Source organism: Octopus sinensis, linkage group LG8, assembly GCF_006345805.1.
Source record: "Octopus sinensis linkage group LG8, ASM634580v1, whole genome shotgun sequence".
Taxonomy (NCBI): Eukaryota; Metazoa; Mollusca; class Cephalopoda; order Octopoda; family Octopodidae; genus Octopus; species Octopus sinensis.
In genome coordinates, this window is record NC_043004.1 from 79,040,503 (window position 1) to 79,063,002 (window position 22,500).

The window sequence follows — 22,500 nt, forward strand, 5'->3', positions numbered from 1 at the left end:
AAATGGAGATAAAGAAGTTAACAATAGTAGGTATTGTATTTCCTTGGATGCAACCATCCCTTTACGAGGTTAACATACCCTGTATATATATATATATATATATATATATATTATATATATATATATATATATATATATATATATATATATTATATATATATCTATATATATAGATAGATAGATAGATAGATATGTTTCTTTATTAGCCACACAGGGCTGCACACAGATAGAAGAAATTACAAGGTAGAGCTTTTCTTTTGAAGGTTTAAGAAAAAAAAAAAAAAAGGAAGGGGAGTTTCGATCAAAAGGGATCGTAAAAAGATAGATAGATAGATAGATAGATAGATAGATAGATAGATAGATAGATAGATAGATAGATAGATAGATAGATAGATAGATAGATAGATAGATAGATAGATAGATATGCGTGTTTGTGTGTGTGCATCAAAATAAGATAAGGTATGAAGGCACTACTCGAAAATTTCCTTACTAAGCATTATGATTGCACTGTTATTTTTTTTACAGCAGAATCTTACTTTTCACAGATGGAATCCAGCTGCACAAAATACAAGACACTTGCTTTTCAATAATATATATATTCACAGCATCAAATAACTCGGCACTGTTTATGTTTCATCACATTTATCCTCACACAGCAATTTTTTGACACAAATATATTTTCACAGAAATAATATTTCTCTGGTTTCAACACAATTATTTCACAATTATTTCACAATTTTCACGTCACAATATTTTTCATCACAATTATCTTCACAACACAATTATTTTTTTCTCTCATTATTGCACAACACACGCACGCTTTCACTGACACATTGTAGCAAATTTTATTCTCTTTTATTTTCAGTTTCTCTTTGCTATCGATACAGGTAAAATGTCAAATATACCGCCATTGTATTTTCTTTTTATATTGCTCGGAAATTTTTGCTGAAATTATTGTCTTTGCATTCCCCACAAAAATAGATAAGAAATTTAAGCTTTACATCGATCAAATTATCTGGAAGAAAACAGTGAATTTTACAGAAGCAAATGATTATTTTGTTGGATATCACATAAGAAGATTTAAGCTTCTGTAAGACGAGACCAATTCCCAATCGATAATGATCCTTTTCACTTATGCAACTAACGTACTTGAAACAATTTAAGACGTTAAAGTTTTTTTCTTTTTGTCTACAAAATAAAGAGTCTCTTTGCCATGTAAAATACAAGCAAACAACTTTTTCTTTATCAATAACGTATCTATTCCTTCTTAATATGTTCCTGTAGGTTCGAGTGTGAATATCTAATATTAAGTAGCTGAGTGTTTGAATATCTCAGATAAGTTGTTGTTAATAAGAAGTATGCCCTCCTGGGGACTAAACGAAAAGAACATTATTACTCTCAGTTTAGATATAAAGGAAATAAGACACCTGATGACGATCGGCAATCGAAATATGGTCTAGATGTAAATGTTAAACAATTCTTCGTCTTTAAACATTAGGTTAATAGATAAAAATAAGTGTAATTCTTTTTATTATTTAGTAGATATTTTTTATGTTTTTTAATCTGGGAGGGGTGGGATTTTTAATTACAAATAGAAATACGTGGTCGGAAAAGGAAAATAAGTTGTTTTTTCTACATCTGAATATTATCAATAGTAAATCTCTGACCGAGATGTAAACAGTAACTGCACGACAATGTAAAGTATACTAGCCATCTCAATATGGCTAACCACTAAGGGTGGGTGTTACTGTAGCTTGTAGCCCCAGGAGATCATCGTCTACAGCTGGCTTTAGGCACACAAAGGGATGTCCTCCCTTTCCAAATACCATAAGGGCACAGAAAGTGTGCCTAAAGCCAGCTGGAGATGATGATCTCCTGTGGCTACAAGCTACAGTAACACCCACCGTTAGTGGTTAGCCATATTGAGATGACTAGTATACTTTACATTGAATATTATCATAATATAGAAATACATTATAATCCGTTTAATGTGCGTACGTACATACGTGCATATTTGCATATTTGTATATTCTATCAATATACAATATCTATAGAAATAGATATTTCTGCACATTGCGAACCATATTAATTCTCTATGTATATATTCTCTCTATCTATCTACCCCCTCTCTCTCACTCATCTCTATATATAGTGAAGGCGCATGGCTTAGTGGTTAAGGTGTTGCACTCACGATTACAAAATCGTGGGTCCGATTCCCAGGCCGGGCGTTGCGTTGTGTTCTTGAGCAAAGCACTTCATTTCACGTTGCTCTGCGATCATTTCTTCATCCGGTGACGTATGTTGTACCTGTACAGGTAATGTAGGAGAGTCCATTATATATATATATATATATATGTGTGTGTGTGTGTGTGTGTGTATATATATATATATATATATATATGTATATATGTATATATATACACACACACACACATATATATATATATATAGTTGAGGTGTATTCAGTTAAGAACCTATTAGATTCAAAGGAGCCAACTGGATGTGATAGCATCGAAATCAAAAATTCATTTACGGAGACAGCGATTATATATCACCTGAGGAAATATAACTAGGTCCTATTATACAGGTAAACAGTTACTTAATTTAAATTTAAATCCAGCATTTATGTGAATCTAAGTTGTGTCGAAACACGTGTAGTGATATTTAAACACCTGTCGAATCGTAGTCCCTGTTCCTTTTGACTCTATTTATTCTTTCCTTTATACACACACACACACACACATACACACACACACACACACCACACACACACACACACACACACACACACATATATATATAATGGACTCTCCTACATTACCTGTACAGGTACAACATACGTCACCGGATGAAGAAATGATCGCAGAGCAACGTGAAATGAAGTGCTTTGCTCAAGAACACAACGCAACGCCCGGCCTGGGAATCGGACCCACGATTTTGTAATCGTGAGTGCAACACCTTAACCACTAAGCCATGCGCCTTCACTATATATAGAGATGAGTGAGAGAGAGGGGGTAGATAGATAGAGAGAAATATATACATAGAGAATTAATATGGTTCGCAATGTGCAGAAATATCTATTTCTATAGATATTGTATATTGATAGAATATACAAATATGCAAATATGCACGTATGTACGTACGCACATTAAACGGATTATAATGTATTTCTATATTATGATAATATTCAATGTAAAGTATACTAGTCATCTCAATATGGCTAACCACTAACGGTGGGTGTTACTGTAGCTTGTAGCCACAGGAGATCATCGTCTCCAGCTAGCTTTAGGCACACTTTCTATGCACTTATGGTATATATATATATATATATATATATATATATATATATACGTATATACGTATGTAGGTATGTGCTTAACAGAACTCACGCGGGAGTATTATAACAGGTTTGTATAAATAAGTGAAATACAAAATTTCCTGGTATAACTTATTCATCTCTTACATTACATATTGAATTAAACATAATTCATTCTTGGATTATTTTGCCAACATAACGACAGAAAATATAATTATTGCTTCTCTCATTCTGTGATATAGATATAGTTTTGTTGCCGTTAGTATAATGACAAAGTTTTTTAACGTCTAGAATATATTTCTCATCTCAGACTTACGTGCGTGTAAGTTATATATATTTCTTTATTGCCCACAAGGGGCTAAACATAGAGGGGATAAACAAGGACAGACAAAGGGATTAAGTCGATTACATCGACCCCAGTGCGAAACTGGTACTTAATTTATCGACCCCGAAAGGATGAAAGGCAAAGTCGACCTCGGCAGAATTTGAACTCAGAACGTAACGACAGACGAAATCCCTGCTAAACATTTCACCCGGCGCGCTAACGTGACTGCCAAGTTGTATAACCCGTTAGTCGTGAAAGTATTCGTGAGATTTTGTCTTCATGTGCTGCGTGGAAGATCAGCGAGCGATACCCATCATAGTCTTGCTCATACTTGCAGAAATATTCAAAGCAGCAGTGCACTCAGTACCTGTATATGTAATTAGGGATATCAAAGTCCCTATTTAACGCCCTATACATAGGTATCTTTTAGACATATCTAGGAAATACGAACTGTCGAACATCATATAAACGATATCAATTTGTTTCATTTTAAATCTAAAGGACACTATTCAATAGTTCAATGAAATATGATCTTATCAGTATCATATCTTCATGTTCTGTCTGCTGCTTGAAATCAAAGATTTTTCCAGTTTATTGTTAATTTTGCCGACAATCTGCTGCATACAAATAATTCAAGAGCGAAAATTTTTATGTCATAGCTTGGAAGATGCACCAAAAGCTTTTGTTCTTCAATATTATGTAATTGCATTCATGATGATGATGATGATGATTTAGAAATAACCGAGGAAACTGGAAAACCATCAGAACGTAGCCAGACAGAAGAAAAGACTACAGAACGCAAAGGTGACATGTGTTCCCGTGGTGATTGGGTCGTCGTTGGTACAGCACCCAAAGTGTCTACCGTTAAAAGCTGCAGGATATTGGGATTGAGCATATTGTCTTCTTATCAGAAAAGTGCAATCTTGTGTCTGGCAAGAATGTCAAGAAAGATTCTTAAGATTTGAAGAGGCACGTTGTCACCAATTCTTAAGACAATATCCCTACTAATTAAATTAAATGCAATATAATAATGATAATGATAATAATAATAATAATAATAATAATAATAATGATAATGATAATAATAATAATAATATAATAATAATAATAATAATAATAATAATAATAATAATAATAATAATAATAATAATAATTGGAGTGTCAACTTTAGGAATGAGCAAGTGTCCCCATTGCCCATATCACGGACGGATGCCCTAAAGTTGCACAAAACCGCTACAAGTTGTGGTGACACGACCAGGTAGCGAGAGTGCTACATTGGAAACTGTGCGAAAAGTGGGATCTAGAGAGAGGCAAGACGTGATACGAGTACAAACCGCAGAGAGTGGCGGAGCTGGAGACTAGCAAAATCCCCTGGCGTTTCCGAATTCAAACAGATCAGGTGCTTGATCATAACAGACCGGACTTAGTGGTGATGGACAACGGGTATCACAAATGCTATATAGTTGATGTTGCATACTCCTTTGACCCATGAATAGTCAAGAAGAAAGGCGAAAATATAGATAGATACAACCCTCTTATATATGAAATAGCCCGGCTATGGAAAATGAAGAAGGTGAAGATAGTGCCAATTATTGTTGGGCCCTTGGGAACAGTATCAGAAGGCATCAAGGGGAATATAAAGGTAATTGGAATAGAGGACCCAATAGAACTGTTACAAAAGGTTTGCCTCCTTGGCACGGCCAGAAACGGATTCAGTCGGTTACATAGACCCAAGTGCGTAACTGGTACTTAATTTATCGACCCCGAAAAGATGAAAGGCAAAGTCGACCTCGGCGGAATTTGAACTCAGAACTCAGAACGTAGCGGCATTCCGCCCGGCGTGCTAACGATTCTGCCAGCTCAATAATAAATGCTAATGACGAGAATGATCATTATTATGATGATGACGAAGATTATTTGTGCATAATCATGTACGCATTCAAGCAAGTTATTCATATCTACAGAATGTGAATGACTCAGAGGATAGAGTTGCAGACAACCAGCCGAGCGTATTCTGGTTCGTATCCTGTAAACAGTAGTAATGAGTAACTTACAACAACATCAGTGCTTAATCATTTGAATATATAAATAACATAGGTCACGTAACTGGAGCAAATTTAATGGAGAATATGATGTTTTGCATGACCTTGCAACGAAAAGAATATCTGATAGACCAGTGCACTATCCAGGCGGAGATAACTCTCTAATCTTCTTAATGCTTCAGAAATCAAAAACAAGCGCCAGACTTCTTGCAATCCAGATTTTGCTGCTCAAAAGAAACGATTTGATTCAGAACTGTTCTTCAGTCACGTCATGCTACATAACACTTGCATATCGGTAACCGACGTATACCGGACTTACTGAAAACGTACGCCGTTACTCTGCATGCTCAAGCCTTTCAGAGAAGAGAAAAAGTGATGCTTACGTATTTCCAAAAACACCAATGAAGTTAATGAAAATTTTATAGCTTTAACCAGGAATTACAAACGGATATTGAGCTCACTTTAATTGGAGAAACCTCATCTACATCTCACCACTAAATATGTAATACGATAAATCAATTGGGAATAGGAACGAAATATTAAATTAGGTACAAAGAAAAGCATTCAGACGTATTTCTATGTATTTTTCTTGCTGCTAATGATAGCTAAAAATGTATTTTAAACATTCTACTGTTCTAGGTATTTAAGTATATGTTGTGAAATTTAAGATGGCCGTTTTTATTATGTCTATGAAAGATATATGTAATGTACAACTTCCTTCATAGAATTTGAGAAAATTTTGGAAAAGAACGGATAAATGCTCTGAAGATGTAGATACGAGATAAAATGGATTTTGTGTTGATGTAAAGTTAATGTTATTGACTGTGGATTGTATAGCTGAAGCTTAATACTTTTAACATAAGCTGTTACGATTGTTGCTGACAAATAGACCCGATATAAAGCACCCATGTGTATTAATTTATATCTGGTTACTTTATTTGGTGTGTATTCAGGAATTCTGGTTGAAATGCATGGTATCTCAAAAAGAAAGAATTAATATTGTTTAAACTGCAATGAAACCTAGCAGATAACCTGCCACCAAACAATGAACCGTTTTCTATGCCTCGTGGTTTGGAGCAAAAGAACTCAAAATTAAGATTAGTTTTGAGATTAACTAATTTTTCTGTTACGATATATTGTTAAAATTCATCTTGAATTTTACATGACACACGTGATATAACTTAAATACACAGAAACAGACAGATAGATAGATAGATAGATAGATAGATAGATAGATAGATAGATAGATAGATAGATAGATAGATAGATAGATACAACATACATACATACATACATACATACATACATACATACATACATACATATGACAAATAACATAAAATAGTCAAAAACTGTCCTATGAAAATATTCTGAAACTGCAAAAAAGTAAATTGAAATGTGAACGATATCTTTACATCCTTTTTCATTAATACTACGTTTCCCCTGTCTTTATTTCTCTCTCTCTCTCTCTCTCTCTCTCTCTCTCTCTCTCTCTCTCTCTCTCTCTCTCTCTCTCTCTCTCTCTCGTAGATTCTATGATGTGATGTACTTTTGACAATCCCTATATTTATGTACGTGCATTATTACAATCATTGAAACCATGTTATTTTTTTAATAGCAATCAAAAAGCACCATCTGTTTGCTACTTCCAAAATATCTACGTTATTTTTAATATCTTGCAAGTGTTGACATAGCTTCTAAACTCATTCAGAGCTAATATAAATGGAATTGGCAAGTGTTTTAGTTGTTTCAGAGGCTTGCTTTGTCGTGTTATCGGATAATTATTATTCTATTCCTATTTACCAAGTGATTTCAATGCGTCTAAATGAAATCATTATTTTCTTAGACAACACTGCTCTAATAAAATATTTATTTAACTGCGGTGGGGCACAGCAGTCTTATTCTTTAAATAACCGAGAATCCTCTAAAAGTGTCGTTAAAATCAAAATATTTGTCCATGCTTTAACGGTTGTAGGCATGTGACCTACGTATTGTGAAAGCGAATTGTAAAATTAATTGCTTGGAACGTTTCAAGGCTTCAAATTAATGCAGAGTTATAAGAATATAGTAAAAATCTAATGAAAATGGCGAAGACGATATAAAAGGCGTCTTTATGTATCTGTGTGTTTCTTTCAGTTCAACACCAATTTCTGAGTAACCACCATATCATTTACATGTACAATTCGTACTGAAGATGACTACGTAATGAATTATCTCTGAAGTTCAAGAATTTACAAAGCAAAGTTATTAAATAGTTTTATGGTTGTTCTTTAGTGTAACCTAGCAAGACGTGATTCTGTGATTCACCAGTAAGACTTTCGTTGTGCTGACTTACATATGTTAAAACGATGGTCAACTGCTCATAGCTTACATCATCAAGAAATTGTGATGCATTGTAAAATATTTTATTCTTATTATTCAGATATTCACCAGAGAACATTCTGATTGATTTATCCAATTCGATGAAAGGTTTTTAGCGTAATGTTAAGGGACGACTCACCATATATGGCTGTGAAGCAAACTACATAGCGATTCAGAGAATTGGAACACCGAAATAAAAGTGTCATTAACAGTGGTGATGCGAATTAAAGCATTGATATTTCTGACAAGTAAAAATTGTCTATTATACCAGCTACATTTAGTCTTGAGACCAGAGTAGTAACTGTACTAAACAATAAAACCAGTCACCATATCAAAGTGGCTGTTAAATGTTACTACTAGTTTAACCCCAGGCACATTCTCCGCCAGCTGCTTATCGGTGCGACTCTGCACTCTTTATGTATAATATATTGTTAACAGGGGAGGCGAACACCTACTACCCTTTGGCAGGCATCAAGATGGTGAGAATGACTTAGTTTCGAGCTATTTGTCTCATCCTCAGTCGAGAGCACCTGTACATATATGTGTATGTATGATATATATATATATATATATATATATGTGTGTGTGTGGGTGTGTGTGTATATATATACTATATATATACATATACATATACATATATATATACACATGTATATATATAATACATACACACACACACACACACACACATACATATATATATAGATATATATATATATTATATATATATATAAATAAGATTTCATAGTTTGCTTGAAGCATTGTATATGGAATATCACGTTGAATGATTTAAAATCTAGAATTATTTTATCTCCGACAAAAACATATTCCCAAGGACAGATCCTTTTTAACCCTGAAGAAGGGACTTGTATGTCCCGAAAATATGGATACATATACGACCAAAGATTACCAGGTAACTTACTTTTAGTTTGTTACCTCATCTTAAAATATATTTGCATTATTTGGCCTTTTAAATCTTTCAACGTTTTATATATATATATATATATATATATACAGGATGGCCCCAAATTAGGTCTACAGCTATCACGTAGGCACTTTAAATTTGCTTTAAAACATGTTGTTACATTAAAATTTTTATCTTACAATTAACTAAATTAATTAAATTAACATAAAATAATGGTTTCATATTTTTTTATAATCAAGATCTAAACTGTTAATATATTGATGTGAAAGAGATAATTGAATAACTTAAAAACCTACTTTTGGACCACCTTATTATATGTGTTGTGTGTCTGTGTTGTGTGAGAGAGTTTGTATCTATCTATTAAATATATATATATATATATATAATATATATATATATATATATATATATATATATATCTATAATTATATATATATATAAACATACATATATGTATAAATATGCATATGTATTATATATATACATACACATATATATGTGTACATATATACATGTGCGTATGCATATAGTATATAAATAGACAATTTGGCTGCTTGTTTCTCTGGAAAATGTCAGAATGATTTGGACACCTCTTACGAAAACCCAATAAGGTCGAAATCGATTTGGTTGTTTCATTTCCCATTTTGCAGAGAAATGGCTAAAATTTGCCCTGTGTATAATTATACCATATGTTACATATAAATACACTCACACACACACATACATACATACAATATATATATATATAATATATATATAATTATATATATTATATTTAATCAACTAATAAGGGTGAGAAAATTGGATACTAATTTAATAGTACCATCAATTTAACACAAGGGCTTAGTGCATAAAAACCAGGAATACAATAAAGTTTATACGTAAATATAAGAGAGTGACCACCATGTGGTCGACTCTAGCACGAAAAAAATAGATCCGCTACGGTTTTCAGCCACGAAGAATTGTTTCCGATGAAAGTTAGCACAAACTATTAGCGTAAACGAACAGGGGGCAAATAACAAAATAAAAAATGCATGATTAATTCTGGACAATGTTTCGCTATTAATAAATTATGTAATTTTACTCACATAATATATCTGTAGCTCCTCAGCAGAATTGTCTAGAATACAATATATATATATATATATATATATAATATATATATATATATATTATATATAATATATATATATGTATATATGTATGTATGTATGTATATATATATACATAATAATATATTATAATAATTATATATATAATATATATATATATATATATATATATATATATGATTTTGATTTTTCCAGTTTCAGCTAATGAGCTGTGGCCATGTATATATGTATATATGTATGTATGTATGTATGTATATTATATATATATATATATATATATATATATATTATATAATATATATATTATCAAATTCTACGTCGAATGATCCAATGATCCCATGATCCTACAAATGTACAATATATTCTTTAGAAGAATATCTTAGAGAAGGTTCAGTTGTTTCTGCGAAAACAAAACCAACGCAAAACTACACCAACATTCGAGATGAAGAAGTACTTATTGCTGAAAGCCTGTTGAACTCAAGTTTCCAAGATTTTACCCGAAACACGACAGAATGTAAACCATTACACCCCACATTTGTTAAAGGTACAATGACCTGTCTATTTGGTTCTCCTTACTTCCATACAGAAAACATATGAGGTTATATAAAATTTACTCTTTGAAATTTGAAGTGAAAATCGTCAACAAACAAGGAATTCAAACAAAATGTCGACACCACGAACCTTTTCTCATCAGATTTACCAATTGTTATTCTTCTGTTGCATGAGTGATATTGTCAACTTGTTCAGTTAATATTCGATTTGTACTTCGTTTCAGATGAGAATCCTCCTATTAGATTTGGAATCTGATTATATGAGAGAACATGAATTCTCGTAGATTGTTTATAACTAATTAAAAAGTGGTTACATCTGAAAATTTATGTAAAAAGTGGTGTAGCCGTAATAGTTTATTTATTTTACAGAACATGTATCAGTAGATATTATTAACACGTCAAATATTCATACAAGAAAGATATTCATATTTCTTTGGTCGTTCCTTAAAAACTCTTTTTTTTAATTATCCTCAAACGTTATTGGTTTAACGATCAGTTAATATCCATTTTAACTCAATGTGTTTCTTCCTCACATTGTATTTAATGTTAATAGTGATTTTATTAACATGTTTATTTCTGATGGAATTGTTTTATTATTAAACACCAGCACTTGACGGACGTTATACATAAGCAATAATTTGATATCGTTTTTACTAACATTGTTGATAAGTGACAATATCACAATATCACACATACATATTTAGATAAATACACATTATCATATACTTAATTGCTCCTTTCTATTGCCAAATAGCGGAGATTAATGTTTATTACAGTTGCATTAGCTATACAGAATATTCCTCTTATTCTTCAGCGTCCCATTGGAAATAATTACAAGAAAAAAACATCGTCTCAGGTAGAGGATATGCCACTCTTGGGCGCCAAATCTTGCTTGCGCATTTTCTTCTGTCATTTTTTTTCTCTTTTTTTTTGTGGATTTCGGCTTTTCTTTCATTCTTTTGAACAAATAATTCTTATAGATCATTATTTCATTCCTTCTCTCTGTCAATCCCTTCCCTAATTTCTTTTTCCTCTTCTGTCTGTTGATGCTGATCCTAATTAAATTACAATTTGTAACAAATTACTACTGCTACAGCTGTTGCACGAACTTCAATACTACCATTTTGCCCTTGTGTATATTTAGATATCATTTGAGATGCGCTTATACATGACGATGTAGAATTGACTTTCATTTCAAACAGAATTGTAACTATCAATAATAATAATAATTCTCTACTCATAGTTTACTGCAAGCATGATTAGAAATAGAATTTCGTATCTTTTCTGTTAGAAATTTCGTTATCTATTGCCATTTCATTAAAAACGAAATAGCGTAATTAATTTCTTTCGTGTCCTGATTATCATTTAATTATCATTTAATTAACAATTTAATTATAGAAGAAAAATGTTTAGAAATATTTAACAGCAAATAAAATAGTTCTCTCCATACTTGCTAATCTCTCTGGAGTGATATATCTTTGAACTTTAAATATCTTTTAAATGAATGTAAGGGAAAGGTATGGAATCATATTTATCATTATGGATTTTAGCTTAAATATTCAAGCGATTAAGTTAAACCAAATGATCGCTTACAGTTTCACGGAAATGCTTTTCTCCGTTTATATAGTTTTATAATATGGATTTATAATGATGTTTTTTTTAGGTGTGTCTTCAAACACCAAAGTTGTTTAATTTACGAATGATAACATACTAGAAATTTTCTCGGCAAACATAAACTAAATAAATAAATAAATAAATAAATAAAAGTCAATTCAGCAATAATGTAATAAAAAAATTCATAAAAGCCCTCAATTCCTGATAATGTATTAATATTGTACATTTTGTAGTCGCAAATGGCAACGAAAGGATAAACATAACTGATTGATTGGTAAATCGATCGATTAATCAAGCAATCGATTAGTTAATTGGTTCAATAATTAACCAATTGATGAATTATGAAGACGTGATATAGAACCAGTGTGTGGGTGTTTATTATTGACATAATGCCCCTCCCGAGATAAAACAAAATATATTTCAATACACAAATCCACACCAAGAATCTTGCAAACCAAATACAAAACAACGCATTAATTTTGTATAAAATTTCATGAGTATAATTTTTGTTTAGGTAGAGATAGACATAATAGAGATCCCATAATAATTTCTTGGGCATCTACCAGTTTTCATTTTCGTTTAGGGTTAAAATATGATTGGTTTTTAGATTATAAAACACATTTAAAAAATCAGATTAATGCAAAATTAGAACTTAATATGGATAAAACAAATGATAATAGGATACATCTCAGTCAGAGAAATATTACCCAGCTCCAGATTATCAACCGACAATATGGCGTCCATTTATCTCATTATAAAAGCAGCCATTTTCTAAAGCATTCTTCAAAGTTTATGACACTAACAAATAAAATATACATAAGGTATCTTAATTCTGTATTAGCAATTATAGGGGTGGTATATATATATATAGATATATATAATATATATATATATATATATATATATATATATTGCTTTGTTTTTGTTTTTATATTTGTTAATAAACAGTCCTCAAGCAATTTTTCCTCTCATCCGGATATTTTCAGCTTAATCCGACATTTGCTGAACTACTCTGAAATCTCTTCATAAATACATTAAATGTAAATATTATATGCTTAGATATCAGCAGAAATTTACATAACAAACACAAAGGAGCCATCAATTGTGCATGAAAATCATCCCTTATTTATTTTAACATTATTTTCATCTGATGCTATTTCCTTTCCATAATTTTGTCGTTCGACCCCCATTATGAAATAACAAATATTATATATTTTATGTTGACTAAACCTTGCTGCTTATGTGTAAAACAGTGTGTATAATGCATCATAACTATAGTACAAACTGAACCTGTTAATCATTGTGTCCATGGCAATAATTGTTTTATATATTCTTTTGTTTATTTTAAACATTTACCACCTTTCCCCTACTTAATCAAAATTTATTGTCTATCATCATTTACATATTTCCACATTTACTGAATGCTTCCTTATATCCTTATCGATCTAAAATTTCTATATACATATGTATGTATATATGTATATGTATATATTTATATACTACGTACATATAATATATAATCTTATGTATATATACATATATTATTGTATATATATATATATATATATATATATATATATGTGTGTGTGTGTGTGTGTGTGTGTGTAATATGCAATTTTATGTATGTAAATTTTTATATACATGGTATATAAATATATGTAATTTTAAACCATGAGTATTTCAATTACTTTTTGTTATAAAGTTGTTTTCTTTAAAATGTAAAAACAGTTTGAGTTGGAATACCAAACTTTGATTGCAATATAAATGTTGTGTTTCTCCTTGGTTATTTCATGCATGGAAAATATTGTTTCAAGTCAATGTATATTTGAAAATTGTTCAGTATCTTCAATGTTTTATAACAGTAACGAAATATATTCGTGTGAAATTCTTCAATGCATAAAATGCTATGTTCGTTTTGGGGATTTTTTTTTGTGATAAAACTGTTTTTAAAGCAATAATCTTTAAATGTAGAATTTTACTATAGTTTACAATTTTCTATACTGTGTCACTAATTATGTACCATGATATGTTTTATAGAAAAAACCCAAATGTAACATTGTCTGTCCACGAGGTAAACCCGGTATAAATGGAACTGATGTAAGTATATCACATTATTTCCGCTTGTGCGTGTGTGGGTGTGTATAAAAAGAACACGGATGGAGTTTAAAATTTACTACGGCTGTTTCAATAGAATTTTATTGATGTATTCATAGATTACATCATAGCATATAGTTCACCGTCTCCAGGTGAAATTTTGAACAGGTATAAACAGATGAGATAATATCTTGATGATGAAGTGTCTATATGTGTGCGTGTGTGCATGGTTTATGCGTGCATATGTATGTGTGTGTATGCGTGGGTGAGTGTGTGTGTGTGTGTGTGTGTGTGTGTGTGTGTGTTGTGTGTGTCTGTGTGTGCGTCTGTGTGTTTGACAGGATGGTAAACGTGGTGCATTTGAAAGGAATATTTCTGGCATTTATTTAGTGTATGCAGTATAGAGAAGCGCAAAATGAGTGGAAAATGTTGAGATTTTCCCCATGGGCCTACCTCTTACGGAATTATCATGGTCGAAAAAAAAATGGATTGATGGAAGATCCCTTAAAGTTGATACCTTCTCTTGCAAGAAAGCAAACGAATCGGCTACAGTTTGTGAGGCAGAAAAGTTTATGTGCTTTTCGATGCATAAAAAAAGACATCTTTTCGGTTTCGGTCGATATATTTCCAGGAATTGTGACGGTTAATAAAAGGTGGGGGTGAATTTTTTGCCAATTGTTGTAGGCCGTGATTTTAACTGAACCACTGTAATGCATAAACCATTCGATGGAAATGAGATTTTACGTATCCTCCGTTGTTGAGGATTTGAAAATATATACCCAACAGGATGATTTCAGTCCTCTCAGATGTCTCTGATGTCCCAAGAGTGAAGCCCTTGCACCGTTAAAGCAGTTATCATGTAATTGACTAAGTTTTGACTAATCAACTTTGCGGGGAGAGAATGTTGCATATTGCAAGGGTTTATAGTGATGGTTTAATCACAATTATTTCTTTATTGCCCACAAGGGGCTAAACATAGAGGGGACAAACAAGGACAGACAAAGGGACATCGATCCCAATGCGTAACTGCTACTTATTTAATCGACGCCGAAAGGATGAAAGGCAAAGTCGACCTCGGCGGAATTTGAACTCAGAATATAGCGTCAGACGAAATACCTCTAAGCATTTCTTCTGAACAGTGGAAGTAAAGACATCGAGATTGTTTGGTAGAATTTAGGATTAGGAGATGAGAAAGTGATCAACAGAGTTTGGAATGTCAGTAATACTTGTACAGGATAAAAACTAGAAAATTCAAACATATTCGTCACTACATTCCATATTTAACTAATTTTCATTAATTAAAATTTCTTGGTAGTCTCCCTTTTCTTTTTTTAACCAGATTTTGTCCTTTAGTAAATGATTTTCACACAAAACGCATAAACTTAAATTAATGAAAATATTTTGCCATTAAATATTCAATTTTAATTAAGGAAAATTTCTTGGTTCAGTATATGCTAGCATCCACTCTACTGCTATCATTTATGCAGCAAGCATCCTTGGGTAGCTTTCCCCGTCATTTATGTACTTGTAATAAAGAGTTGAGGATTGCAAAATATTTAATTTCTGCTCTAGCGACATCAGTATAAAGATGAGTGCAAAAAGCAAGTAAAGTTGTTAGCGCTGAAGTCAACGAGGGCGATGAATTTAGAGAAGAATGAAGTGATACACACACACACACACACACACACACACACACACACGCACACACACACACACGCACACACACACATAATACATATATACATACACATACATACATACATATACACACACGTATGCATACATACATCCTCGAAGCAGGAAGAGATATGGTCGAAGATTTGTTGGCAGTTGGAGGCGTTCGGAGTGTGGTAGAGAGAAAGCAGATATCTTGAGAGGAGTCGAGGGAGTGAGTCTCTGATCAAAAGCAGATGTATTTATAGAAGTAGGCAAAGAAGACGCAGCCATCCAGCCTAACAGACTTCTCGACACTCGTCAGCCACTTGATATTACTATTATGCTTCTTCATATAGTTTCAAGTACTTTTTACTGGCAAATTCATTGATGAAATTCTCACCAAACTAATTCTAAGATATAATTGGAACAAGTTTTGGTTACATCTTTATTTCTTTATTTCATTACTGTAAAATTACGAATGGTACGGCTTCCGTCTTTTTGCTGCTTATATTTTTACCTCCTTTATAAACATAAGGAGTCATTCCAGTACAAAATATTGGTTTCAAATTTTGGCACAAGGCCAGCAAGTTCGGAGAAGAAGTTTAAGTCGATTACATCTGCTCAACTGCTCCTTACATTGCTCAGCTGGTCCTTATATTGCTCAACTGGTCCTTACATTGCTCAACTAGTTCTTGCATTGCTCAACTAGTCCTTGCATTGCTCAGCTGGTCCTTACATTGCTCAACTAGTCCTTGCATTGCTCAACTGGTCCTTACATTGCTCAACTAGTCCTTGCATTGCTCAGCTGGTCCTTACATTGCTCAACTGGTCCTTCTATTGCTCAACTAGTCCTTCTATTGCTCAACTAGTCCTTACATTACTCAACTGGTCCTTCTATTGCTCAACTAGTCCTTGCATTGCTCAGATGGTCCTTGCATTGCTCAGCTAGTCTTTGCATTGCTCATCTGGTCCATACATTGTTCAACTAGTCCTTGCAATGTTCAGCTGGTCCTTGCATTGTTCAGCTGGTCCTTGCATTGCTCAAATGATCCTTACGTTGCTCAACTGGTCCTTATTTTATCGATTTCAAACGATAAACTTGTAGAACTCATCTAACAGCTCTATAGATTTATTGTTGGCGAAAACTTTTGGGTTCGCAACTTTTGGGTTCAATCCTATCTTATTTTAAAGAGTTGTTTTCATGGCAATTCTCGAAGTTAGACCAAATACTTCATTTCTGCAGCTTTATCATAATTTTATGTTCAATTCCGGGGATAACAGATTTTGCCTTTATTCTCTGAGTAATTTTTTAGTACCAGTAATATAGTATTCGATATAGTCAACTACACTGCTGAGTAGTTAAGAAGATTGGTTTGAAACTAATTGGTTTTGGGTTCAGTGCCAAGTCTCTCCTACTATGGCCCCGGGCCGACCAATGCCTTATCAGTGAATTTGGCAGACAAAAACAGTATAAGCCCGTCGTAAATATACGTACGCATGTGGGTGTCCTTGTGGTTGTGTTTGTTCCTTTACCACAACGTTTGAGAACCGGTGTTGGTTTGTTTTCGTCCCTGTAACATAACATTTCAGCAAAAAGTGAATAAGCACAAACATAAAGATAAGAACTAGGGTTGATTTGTCCGACTAAACCTTCAATGTGGTGCCCCAGCATGGCTACAGTCTAATGACTTAAACAAATGAAAGTAAATGATAAAGATATATCTCATTCACTTCAATACTTTCATTCCGATTTATCTAAACTGATATCACAAAGTATTTCAGTTTTCAATTAGATTTAGAAACTATAAGGAAGCCTTGAATATGGCAAAACAACTTCAATGAAATAGTTTAATGTACAAGAAATACTAACGACCAAGCGAAAATGTAATCAATAAGTTTCGTTAGAATTATTTCGATTATATTTTCCCTGAATGAACCGGACATTTGTGAGTTTGGCAAGCAATTTGATCTGAGGTCGTTTGTGTAGTAAAATAATTACAAAGTAGTGAGAGTAACCAGGTTGTAAATACGCGACGGTTGTTTAATAATAATAATGATAATAATAATAATAATAATAATAATAATAATAATAATAATAATAATAATAATAATAATGCGCAAACCTCCGCCAAGGCAACACCAACGTCTTCTCAACGATTAGACGGAGATGATTTTTAAAATGAGAATATCTTAAATAAACTCCCAACCGCTCTCAAAAATTAAGTAAAAGACCCGGAAAAATAATCCAGAATCCTCGTCCGGTACATGATCGATCCCAATGGTAGTCATAGAATGTGAAAGTGGGTGTGCGGGCCGTGTTTGTAATACTGTGTGTGTGCCGTCTGCAGTGGGAAAGGGACAGTTTTCTCCATGAAGGCCTTTTTTTAGTCTATACACTGATATAATGTCATAATTGCCATTAATGTCTATAGTAGAAAATTTATCCGTGCGTGAAAGAAAACGGAAAGGACCTGCATACGGTTCTGCCAACGGAAGTTTAAGAACTTCGTTGCGCGCAAAACTCGTGGGTCCAAGATGTAAAGCTTCCTTCAAGGCAGAGCTAGAAATGCAATTGTCAAGTAGGTCAGAGATTGGTAAAACTAAAAATTATTGAGGATAATTAAATTTATTATTGTTACTGAATATGTTAGTGTTCTTTCATTTCTGAACGGTTTTGCTGCCGTTTGTTCATGTAGCTTGATTTTTTTATCCATCAGTTTCTACGAAGATAGAGACGCTAGTTAAATTGATATTAGAGAAACGAAAATAAAACTATGGAAACAGCAACGCCGCTATAACTTACGTGGAAACCATGAGCATGCTTTCAAGGGAGATAGACTTGAAAGTGAAAGTAAGATCGTAATACATCATGTAAAGTTAAGTAAATATAACAAATAATCCAGAATCCTTGTCCAGCACCGAATCGATCCCAAAATCTAATCATCTCATGCCAATCACGTGTCCAGGCATCCCTGAAAGTTTCATCCGAATCCATTTAGCGGTTCTTGAGATATCTTGTTCACGGACAAACAAGCAAACAAACACAACTGAAAATAATACCTCCGCTTTTGCGCCTTTGCTAAGGTGGCGTTATTAAATGCCCTGATGCAGTACCAATGCCCTGATGAAGTACCAGGCAGTGGCTCTCATGGATTCTCATCTTAACTGATTGGAAGTGTTATCATGGACATTGTTTTGTCTTGGTATAAAAGATGGGCTACAGCAAATAATCTGCTCAATACCAAAGATTTGCTTGTCAGTTGCTTGACCTCAACCACTTGAGCATGTCCCTTAGTGGCTGACGATATGTGCATCTCTGATCACGTGTAGAAGTAGTGGGGGAGCATCATAGCCATGTCTTTGGGATATGAGTGATTTACCTCTGGAAACAGGTGTTTTGTTCATCATCCTTAAAACAAACCTTATTCAGGGACCTTTTGAGCTGGATGGGTTACTTGACCTGAAGAAAATTCCTACTGGGCCCCACCTGCTGTTTATCTTGATATGAGAACACCATGTCACGCACATATGGTTGTGATGCACGTGTCTGGTGTACACTTATTAATATATTAATTTAACAAAAAACGAGTACACCATCAGAAGTCTGCGCTCCCTCAATCCACCCCCTAAAACTAAGAACACAATGCTCCCCTCACACCATACGATCACGGTGTTGCACCAAGTGGTGCAATATAAATTCGCATGAAACTACTCTAGTGAAAAATAACAGAGATTATAACTGCTTGTGTTTTAGCGGTTTCGCTGACCAAAAATCTGATGCAATTGTATTATATATTTTTTGCAGGGACTTCCAGGGATCCCCGGTATTAATGGTAGGGATGGCGAACGAGGTTTACCCGGAGTACCAGGATTAAGAGGCGCGCCAGGCCCACGAGGAGCCGATGGTGAGACGGTAGGTAGAACGCTTTCTTTTCATAGCAATATCGTTCTAATTATATCCAACCATGTATGCAAATATATATCAACATTATATTTATATAATATAGATCTATGATATATACATACATGTATATATATATATATATATATATATATATATATATATATTATATATATATATATAGCTGATAGGAAATGGAGCGAATAATTAAAAATGAGAATGACTTTAAAACACCAATGATCCCCTTTTCATTGTTAATTATCGCTCCATTTCTTATCGTCTCTCTCTATATTAAACCACTGTTTTACCTTTAAATTACCTACTACCGTATACCTTATGACGAGTATTATGCATACTGAGGTAATACACCGGGAATGCCTACGGATACATCTATCCCTTAGATGGTTGAATAACCTCTAACTTATATCTTACACAATATATATATATAATATATATATATATATATATATTGGCCTGCTCGCTTAGCCAGCGGGGTGGCGTCATTCGAAGGCTAAAACAATGCGAACTCATTGTGACCAGCGATGTGTAACTACATCTGATAGACTGGTCGGTCACGTGTTATATATATATATATATATATATATATAAAATATGTATAAGGTTGAAAAGGAACACCCGAGTTGATATATATGGAAAAAGAAAGTCAAGGTAGAAAATGCTAAAATAATTTTATAAAACCATTTCAGTACCGGTTTCAGTCATTGAGACTTTTTCAACAGTAAGTATGGAAGACAATTAAATTTTGGAAAAATTAAAAGAAAAGTTTTTTAAAAGAATATCTGCATAGTATTCAAATACAGGGGGCATTTTCCATGTTTCTGCCTGTCTCTGTCTCTCTTGTTTACTCTTGTGAGCTCGAGGTCGTTGTAAATTCTTGGTAGAGAAGAAGAAGAAGAAGAAGAAGAAGAAGAGAAGAAGAAGAAGAAGAAGAAGAAGAAGAATACGGGAGTGCCATGATAGCAGTAGGATGTTGAATGGGCAAGTGCCCTGAAAGTGACTTGTTGTGGATAGTAGTAGTGATTGAATTCTTAAATACTTGTATTTGAATATGCAAATATTCTTTTAAAAAAACTTTTTTTTTCAATATATACACACTGTATTTTCTGGTGTAATGGACGCCGCTTTATTTTATTCTTGATTTTAATTGAAAAATCTGACCTGTGGTTCATACATGAATAAATACGTTATACATATTGTTAATTTATATGTAATTTATAGATATGTAAATTATGTTAATGGCTGTGAGTTGGTGCAAATACTAAAGCGCTGAGCTGTGGTCTGTAGCGTATTTTGACTCTTTACTTACTAAGTTCAGATCCGGTTGTTGTGTAACTTTATTTTTCCTCTCTGCGAAACCCCTAAAAATAAGCAACAGCTATATGTTAGGTCAATCCACTTAGTTACATATAACCCCCAGAGAAAATTGAACTTGAGTCGGATCGAAAGAAATACATATTCGTGTTTTCCTTTTTAATTTTTTATTCCTTTTTTTAATATTTTTAGGGTACCATTGGCCCTCGTGGCCCTGAAGGACGTCGGGGATTGAGAGGAGAGAAAGTAAGTACGGAATAAAAGCCATATTTGTTTTAATTAAGAATTAAAAGGACACAACTAAACACATTGGTAAACAAGCCGCAGACACACGCTCCCATTCACTCATGCACACACACAGAAACAAGCTCACACATATGAATCTATTTGTCCAAAGTGTCGCAGAACGGGGTTAAATATCGAACCATCTGATTGCTAAACGAACTTTCTGACATCATAGTTACACAGATAGACATAGATAAATAGATGCATATGTGCATCTATCCATCTATCTACCTAGCTATCTATCTCTCTGACTGTCTACCTGCCTATCTATCTATTTATCTATTTTACACACTCACATTTATATATAAAACTTAGATATGTTTCGACCAAAGATTGGCCCAGGCCATGTCTAACTTAATAGCACCACCTGATAGGATTATCTAAATCCTGTTTAAGTCAAGTTTTGTTTATGGTCCATTCAAGTAGTGAGTTTTTGTTGGGTGAGTTGTATCCAATTATGGGTGGCTTATCTGGGATTCTTTGAAGGAATCTATCCAGACTCCGTTTAAAGTTGATGGGATCCTTTTCCTCTTTGACCTCTTTCGGGACAATGTTAAATAGGGCAGGGCCTGTTGAGGAAAAGAAATTATGTTGCAGTGTACATGTATGCTGTGATTTTGAATTGGGCAGGGGACGTATGGCCCGTGGTCCCAGTCTTGGATGAACCTTGAAGCTAATGCTCAGGTCGTTTGGGAAAAGTTGGCGGTATATTCTCCACATCGTAGAAATGATGTACTGCTCAAGCGACGCTGAAGAGAGTAGAGTTTCAAGGCTTTAAGGCGGTCCCAATAATCGAGAGCAGCCATGCCTTCAATTCGCTTAGTGAGTGCCCTCTGGGGTGATTCAATCCTCGAGATGTTTTGTCCTGTATGGGGAGACCACAGTGGGCAGCAGTATTCGAGGTGTGGCCGTAAAAAGGAGGATAAAAGCGGTATGATGACACCCTGTTCTCTGGACCGGAAAGTTCTTAAGATCCCGGAACTCAT

General features: G+C 33.5%; 1 protein-coding gene across 1 annotated transcript in view; it reads left to right on the plus strand.

The window, feature by feature from the left end:
• LOC115214859 (collagen alpha-1(XXII) chain) overlaps positions 1–22,500 on the plus strand; it is a 257,647-nt gene that overhangs the window by 54,432 nt on the left and 180,715 nt on the right. Inside the window, exons 8-10 of the mRNA XM_036505510.1 lie at positions 14,284–14,343; positions 19,802–19,909; positions 21,422–21,475. Coding sequence (XP_036361403.1) covers positions 14,284–14,343; positions 19,802–19,909; positions 21,422–21,475 — 222 coding nt within the window. The remainder of the gene's footprint in view (positions 1–14,283; positions 14,344–19,801; positions 19,910–21,421; positions 21,476–22,500) is intronic.